General features: G+C 47.1%; 1 protein-coding gene across 1 annotated transcript in view; it reads right to left on the bottom strand.

The window, feature by feature from the left end:
- LOC114551487 (uncharacterized) overlaps positions 1-8,340 on the bottom strand; it is a gene marked incomplete at its 5' end in the record, with an annotated part of 12,162 nt that extends 3,822 nt beyond the window's left edge. The window contains 3 exons of the mRNA XM_028572530.1: positions 7,303-7,397; positions 7,492-7,760; positions 8,236-8,340. Coding sequence (XP_028428331.1) covers positions 7,303-7,397; positions 7,492-7,760; positions 8,236-8,340 — 469 coding nt within the window. The remainder of the gene's footprint in view (positions 1-7,302; positions 7,398-7,491; positions 7,761-8,235) is intronic.
- Positions 8,341-8,445: the final 105 nt, after the last annotated feature.

Raw genomic sequence — 8,445 nt, forward strand, 5'->3', positions numbered from 1 at the left:
CGGTGCCTGTGTTATTATAGTGTTATTATAGTGGGCGGTGCCTGCGTTATTATAGTGGGCGGTGCCTGCGTTATTATAGTGGGCGGTGCCTGCGTTATTATAGTGGGCGGTACCTGTGTTATTATAGTGGGCGGTGCCTGCGTTATTATAGTGGGCGGTACCTGTGTTATTATAGTGGGCGGTACCTGTGTTATTATAGTGGGGGGTACCTGTGTTATTATAGTGGGCGGTACCTGCGTTATTAAAGTGGGCGGTACCTGTGTTATTATAGTGGGGGGTGCCTGCGTTATTATAGTGGGCGGTACCTGTGTTATTATAGTGGGCGGTACCTGTGTTATTATAGTGGGCGGTACCTGTGTTATTATAGTGTTATTATAGTGGGCAGTGCCTGTATAGTGGGCGGTACCTGCGTTATTATAGTGGGCGGTACCTGCGTTATTATAGTGGGCGGTACCTGTGTTATTATAGTGTTATTATAGTGGGCAGTGCCTGTATAGTGGGCGGTACCTGCGTTATTATAGTGGGCGGTACCTGTGTTATTATAGTGGGCGGTACCTGTGTTATTATAGTGGGCGGTGCCTGTGTTATTATAGTGGGCGGTGCCTGCGTTATTATAGTGGGCGGTACCTGTGTTATTATAGTGGGCGGTACCTGTGTTATTATAGTGGGCGGTACCTGTGTTATTATAGTGGTACCTGTGTTATTATAATTGGGCGGTACCTGTGTTATTATAGTGGGCGGTGCCTGTGTTATTTATAGTGTTATTATAGGGCGGTACCTGTGTTATTATAATTGGGCGGTACCTGCGTTATTATAGTGGGCGGTGCCTGCGTTATTATAATTGGGCGGTGCCTGCGTTATTATAGTGGGCGGTGCCTGCGTTATTATATTGGGCGGTACCTGCGTTATTATAGTGGGCGGTGCCTGTGTTATTATAGTGGGCGGTGCCTGCGTTATTATAGTGGGCGGTGCCTGCGTTATTATAGTGGGCGGTGCCCTATTATAATGGGCGGTGCCTGCGTTATTATAGTGGGCGGTACCTGTGTTATTATAGTGGGCGGTGCCTGCGTTATTATAGTGGGCAGTGCCTGTATAGTGGGCGGTACCTGCGTTATTATAGTGGGCGGTACCTGTGTTATTATAGTGGGCGGTACCTGTGTTATTATAGTGTTATTATAGTGGGCGGTGCCTGTGTTATTATAGTGGGCGGTACCTGTGTTATTATAGTACCTGTGGGCGGTACCTGTGTTATTATAGTGGGCGGTGCCTGTGTTATTATAATTGGGCGGTACCTGTGTTATTATAGTGGGCGGTACCTGTGTTATTATAGTGTTATTATAGTGGGCGGTGCCTGTGTTATTATGTGGGCGGTACCTGCGTTATTATAATTGGGCGGTACCTGCGTTATTATAGTGGGCGGTGCCTGTGTTATTATAGTGGGCGGTGCCTGTGTTATTATAGTGGGCGGTACCTGTGTTATTATAGTGGGCGGTACCTGTGTTATTATAGTGGGGGGTACCTGTGTTATTATAGTGGGCGGTACCTGCGTTATTAAAGTGGGCGGTACCTGTGTTATTATAGTGGGGGTGCCTGCGTTATTATAGTGGGCGGTACCTGTGTTATTATATTGGGCGGCACCTGTGTTATTATAGTGGGTACCTGTGTTATTATGTGTTATTATAGTGGGGGTGCCTGTATAGTGGGCGGTACCTGCGTTATTATAGTGGGCGGTACCTGCGTTATTATATTGGGGGTACCTGTGTTATTATAGTGGGTGCCTGTATAGTGGGTACCTGCGTTATTATAGTGGGCGGTACCTGTGTTATTATAATAGGGGGGGTGCCTGTGTTATTATAGTGGGCGGTACCTGTGTTATTATAGTGGGCAGTGCCTGTATAGTGGGCGGTACCTGTGTTATTATAGTGGGCGGTACCTGTGTTATTATATACCTGTGTTATTATAGTGGGCGGTGCCTGTATATTGGGCGGTACCTGCGTTATTATACCTGCGTTATTATAGTGGGCGGTGCCTGCGTTATTATAGTGGGCGGTGCCTTATAGTGGGCGGTGCCTGTGTTATTTATAGTGTACCTGTGTTATTATAGTGGGCGGTGCCTGCGTTATTATAGTGGGCAGTGCCTGTATAGTGGGCGGTACCTGCGTTATTATAGTGGGCGGTACCTGTGTTATTATAGTGGGCGGTACCTGTGTTATTTAGTGTTTATAGTGGGCGGTACCTGTGTTATTATAGTGGGCAGTGCCTGTTATTATAGTGGGCGGTACCTGCGTTATTATAGTGGGCGGTACCTGTGTTATTATAGTGGGCGGTACCTGTGTTATTTATAGTGTTATTATAGTGGGCGGTGCCTGTGTTATTATAGTGGGCGGTACCTGTGTTAGTGTTATTATAGTGGGCGGTGCCTGTGTTATTATAGTGGGCGGTACCTGCGTTATTATAGTGGGCGGTACCTGCGTTATTATAGTGGGCGGTGCCTGCGTTATTATGTACAGTGCCTGTATAGTGGGCGGTACCTGCGTTATTATAGTGGGCGGTGCCTGCGTTATTATAGTGGGCGGTGCCTGCGTTATTATAGTGGGCGGTGCCTGTGTTATTATAGTGGGCGGTGCCTGCGTTATTATAGTGGGCGGTACCTGTGTTATTATAGTGGGCGGTGCCTGTGTTATTATAGTGGGCGGTACCTGTGTTATTATAGTGGGCGGTGGCGTTATTATAGTGGGCGGTACCTGTGTTATTATAGTGGGCGGTGCCTGCGTTATTATAGTGGGCGGTACCTGTGTTATTATAGTGGGCGGTACCTGTGTTATTATAGTGGGCGGTACCTGTGTTATTATAGTGGGCGGTACCTGTGTTATTATAGTGGGCGGTACCTGTGTTATTATAGTGGGCGGTACCTGTGTTATTATAGTGTTATTATAGTGGGCGGTGCCTGTGTTATTATAGGGCTGTACCTGTGTTATTATAGTGGGCGGTACCTGCGTTATTATAGTGGGCGGTACCTGCGTTATTATAGTGGGCGGTACCTGTGTTATTATAGTGGGCGGTGCCTGTGTTATTATAGTGTTATTATAGTGGGCGGTGCCTGCGTTATTATAGTGTTATTATAGTGTTATTATAGTGGGCGGTACCTGCGTTATTATAGTTGACGGTACCTGTGTTATTATAGTGGGCGGTACCTGTGTTATTATAGTGGGCGGTACCTGTGTTATTATAGTGGGCAGTGCCTGTATAGTGGGCGGTGCCTGTGTTATTATAGTGGGGGGTGCCTGCGTTATTATAGTGGGCGGTACCTGTGTTATTATAGTGGGCGGTACCTGTGTTATTATAGTGTTATTATAGTGGGCGGTGCCTGTGTTATTATAGTGGGCGGTACCTGTGTTATTATAGTGGGCGGTACCTGTGTTATTATAGTGTTATTATAGTGGGCGGTGCCTGTGTTATTATAGTGGGCGGTACCTGCGTTATTATAGTGGGCGGTACCTGCGTTATTATAGTGGGCGGTACCTGCGTTATTATAGTGGGCGGTGCCTGCGTTATTATAGTGGGCAGTGCCTGTATAGTGGGCGGTACCTGCGTTATTATAGTGTTATTATAGTGGGCGGTGCCTGTGTTATTATAGTGGGCGGTGCCTGCGTTATTATGTACAGTGCCTGTATAGTGGGCGGTGCCTGCGTTATTATAGTGGGCGGTGCCTGTGTTATTATAGTGGGCGGTGCCTGCGTTATTATAGTGGGCGGTACCTGCGTTATTATAGTGGGCGGTACCTGCGTTATTATAGTGGGCGGTACCTGCGTTATTATAGTGGGCGGTACCTGTGTTATTATAGTGTTATTATAGTGGGCAGTGCCTGTATAGTGGGCGGTACCTGCGTTATTATAGTGGGCGGTACCTGTGTTATTATAGTGGGCGGTACCTGTGTTATTATAGTGGGCGGTACCTGTGTTATTATAGTGGGCAGTGCCTGTATAGTGGGCGGTACCTGCGTTATTATAGTGGGCGGTACCTGTGTTATTATAGTGGGCGGTACCTGTGTTATTATAGTGTTATTATAGTGGGCGGTGCCTGTGTTATTATAGTGGGCGGTACCTGTGTTATTATAGTGGGCGGTACCTGTGTTATTATAGTGTTATTATAGTGGGCGGTGCCTGTGTTATTATAGTGGGCGGTACCTGCGTTATTATAGTGGGCGGTACCTGCGTTATTATAGTGGGCGGTGCCTGCGTTATTATAGTGGGCGGTACCTGCGTTATTATAGTGGGCGGTACCTGCGTTATTATAGTGGGCGGTGCCTGCGTTATTATAGTGGGCGGTACCTGTGTTATTATAGTGGGCGGTGCCTGCGTTATTATAGTGGGCGGTACCTGTGTTATTAAAGTGGGCGGTACCTGTGTTATTATAGTGGGCGGTACCTGCGTTATTAAAGTGGGCGGTACCTGTGTTATTATAGTGGGGGGTGCCTGCGTTATTATAGTGGGCGGTACCTGTGTTATTATAGTGGGGGGTGCCTGCGTTATTATAGTGGGCGGTACCTGTGTTATTATAGTGTTATTATAGTGGGCGGTGCCTGCGTTATTATAGTGTTATTATAGTGTTATTATAGTGGGCGGTGCCTGTGTTATTATAGTGTTATTATAGTGGGCGGTGCCTGTGTTATTATAGTGTTATTATAGTGGGCGGTGCCTGCGTTATTATAGTGGGCGGTGCCTGCGTTATTATAGTGGGCGGTGCCTGTGTTATTATAGTGGGCGGTGCCTGTGTTATTATAGTGGGGGTACCTGTGTTATTATAGTACCTGTGTTATTATAGTGGGGGTACCTGTGTTATTATAGTGTGTTATTATTAAAGTGGGCGGTACCTGTGTTATTATAGTGGGGGTGCCTGCGTTATTATAGTGGGCGGTACCTGTGTTATTATAGTGGGGGGTACCTGTGTTATTATAGTGGGCGGTACCTGCGTTATTAAAGTGGGCGGTACCTGTGTTATTATAGTGGGGGGTGCCTGCGTTATTATAGTGGGCGGTACCTGTGTTATTATAGTGGGCGGTACCTGTGTTATTATAGTGGGCGGTACCTGTGTTATTATAGTGTTATTATAGTGGGCAGTGCCTGCGTTATTATAGTGGGCGGTACCTGTGTTATTAAAGTGGGCGGTACCTGTGTTATTAAAGTGGGCGGTACCTGTGTTATTATAGTGGGCGGTGCCTGCGTTATTATAGTGGGCGGTACCTGCGTTATTATAGTGGGCGGTACCTGCGTTATTATAGTGGGCGGTACCTGCGTTATTATAGTGGGCGGTACCTGTGTTATTATAGTGTTATTATAGTGGGCAGTGCCTGTATAGTGGGCGGTACCTGCGTTATTATAGTGGGCGGTACCTGTGTTATTATAGTGGGCGGTACCTGTGTTATTATAGTGGGCAGTGCCTGTATAGTGGGCGGTACCTGCGTTATTATAGTGGGCGGTACCTGTGTTATTATAGTGGGCGGTACCTGTGTTATTATAGTGTTATTATAGTGGGCGGTGCCTGTGTTATTATAGTGGGCGGTACCTGCGTTATTATAGTGGGCGGTACCTGCGTTATTATAGTGGGCGGTGCCTGCGTTATTATAGTGGGCGGTGCCTGCGTTATTATAGTGGGCGGTACCTGCGTTATTATAGTGGGCGGTACCTGCGTTATTATAGTGGGCGGTACCTGTGTTATTATAGTGGGCGGTACCTGCGTTATTATAGTGTTATTATAGTGGGCGGTGCCTGTGTTATTATAGTGGGCGGTACCTGTGTTATTATAGTGTTATTATAGTGGGCGGTGCCTGTGTTATTATAGTGGGCGGTACCTGTATTATTATAGTGGGCGGTACCTGTGTTATTATAGTGTTATTATAGTGGGCGGTACCTGCGTTATTATAGTGGGCGGTGCCTGTGTTATTATAGTGGGGGGTACCTGTGTTATTATAGTGGGCGGTGCCTGTGTTATTATAGTGGGCGGTACCTGTGTTATTATAGTGGGCGGTACCTGCGTTATTATAGTGGGCGGTACCTGTGTTATTATAGTGGGCGGTACCTGTGTTATTATAGTGGGCAGTGCCTGTATAGTGGGCGGTACCTGTGTTATTATAGTGGGGGGTACCTGTGTTATTATAGTGGGCGGTGCCTGTGTTATTATAGTGGGCGGTGCCTGTGTTATTATAGTGGGCGGTGCCTGCGTTATTATAGTGGGCGGTACCTGTGTTATTATAGTGGGCGGTACCTGTGTTATTATAGTGTTATTATAGTGGGCGGTGCCTGTGTTATTATAGTGGGCGGTACCTGCGTTATTATAGTGGGCGGTACCTGCGTTATTATAGTGGGCGGTGCCTGCGTTATTATAGTGGGCGGTACCTGCGTTATTATAGTGGCCGGTGCCTGCGTTATTATAGTGGGCGGTACCTGCGTTATTATAGTGGGCGGTACCTGCGTTATTATAGTGGCCGGTGCCTGCGTTATTATAGTGGGCGGTGCCTGTGTTATTATAGTGGGCGGTACCTGCGTTATTATAGTGGGCGGTGCCTGCGTTATTATAGTGGGCGGTACCTGTATTATTATAGTGGGCGGTACCTGTGTTATTATAGTGGGCGGTACCTGTGTTATTATAGTGGGCGGTACCTGTATTATTATAGTGGGCGGTGCCTGTGTTATTATAGTGGGCGGTGCCTGTGTTATTATAGTGGGCGGTACCTGTGTTATTATAGTGGGCGGTACCTGTGTTATTATAGTGGGCGGTGCCTGTGTTATTATAGTGGGCGGTGCCTGCGTTATTATAGTGGGCGGTAGCTGTGTTATTATAATTAGGCGGTGCCTGTGTTATTATAGTGGGCGGTACCTGTGTTATTATAGTGGGCGGTACCTGTGTTATTATAGTGGGCGGTGCCTGTGTTATTATAGTGGGCGGTGCCTGCGTTATTATAGTGGGCAGTGCCTGTATAGTGGGCGGTGCCTGCGTTATTATAGTGGGCGGTGCCTGCGTTATTATAGTGGGCGGTACCTGCGTTATTATAGTGGGCGGTACCTGTCTTATTAAAGTGGGCGGTACCTGTGTTATTAAAGTGGGCGGTACCTGTGTTATTATAGTGGGCGGTGCCTGTGTTATTATAGTGGGCGGTGCCTGCGTTATTAAAGTGGGCGGTGCCTGTGTTATTAAAGTGGGCGGTACCTGTGTTATTATAGTGGGCGGTACCTGCGTTATTATAGTGGGCGGTACCTGCGTTATTATAGTGGGCGGTACCTGTCTTATTAAAGTGGGCGGTACCTGTGTTGATGGACAGCTGTCAGCAGCGAGGAGACTTGTTGTTGACACTCTTTTAATGACAGAAGAATTTCACTTTCAACGTTCTGCCAGCAGCCCTGAAAACCATCCAGAACATGTTTGTTATTTGCTGATCGGTGATATAATATATAATATATATATATAATATCAATAATCATAAACACTACACACAGTGAAGTGCTGTTCCAGATGGGATTTGAATGTGTTGAAGGCTTCTGTGATGCCAGATGTGAGCTCCGGCTTTGGCTCCGCCCCCGGCTCTTTCACAGGCCACACCTTCTTGACTGACGGCCCCGCCTCTTCACTAATGGACCCCTCCTCTTCCCCAGGTGGCTCCGCCCCCTCTGGGGACGACTGTGACATCACCAGGTGAGCAGGTAGCAGCAGCGAGGCTGCGGTAAGAGAAGTGGAATGATCAGTGACCGATCCTTCTCTACCCCCTAGTGGAGATGCACCAATGACAACATCAGGTTCATATTCACAATAACAGGAAGTGATGTTTAACAAGTTCCTTTTCCCTACGGGTAGAGAAGGGAAGTCCCGCCCCTTCCGGAGGACTGCCATGGGACCTCAATTAGGAAAGTATGACCGGTAGTGAACGAGGACAGTCAAAACATGTTTAGATCTCTTTGAATGGAGCCATGAATTATACAAAATTATATTAGTCAGTTTAAAAGCTAATTTATCTAGTGAATAACTGTGTGTGTCTGTGAGTGTGTGTGTTTGTGTGTATATGAGTAAGTGTGAGTCTGTCTGTCTGTCTGTGTGACTGTGTGTGTCTGTGAGTGTGTGTGTGTGTATTGTGCGACTGTGTGTGTGTGTCTCTCCTTAGAGAATGTAATGCTAAGCTAGCTGTGTAGCTGAAGAATACAACTTTTAGTGAGGCCAGCATAAAAAGAATCCGAGAGAATCTACCTGTAACAGGTGAGCTAGGCCCCTCCCCCTCTGATGGAGGCTCCGCCTCCTGTAGCTGAGACTCCGCCCTCTTCTTCTTTTGAAACGACAGGTCTGACAGGTAACCTTCACACAGAGACACACACACAGGTAACCTTCACACACAGAGAGACAGGTAACCTTCACACACAGAGTAACCTTCACACACAGAGAGACAGGTAACCTTCACAC

This window comes from Perca flavescens, unplaced genomic scaffold (assembly GCF_004354835.1).
Source record: "Perca flavescens isolate YP-PL-M2 unplaced genomic scaffold, PFLA_1.0 EPR50_1.1_unplaced_scaf_109, whole genome shotgun sequence".
NCBI lineage: Eukaryota > Metazoa > Chordata > Actinopteri > Perciformes > Percidae > Perca > Perca flavescens.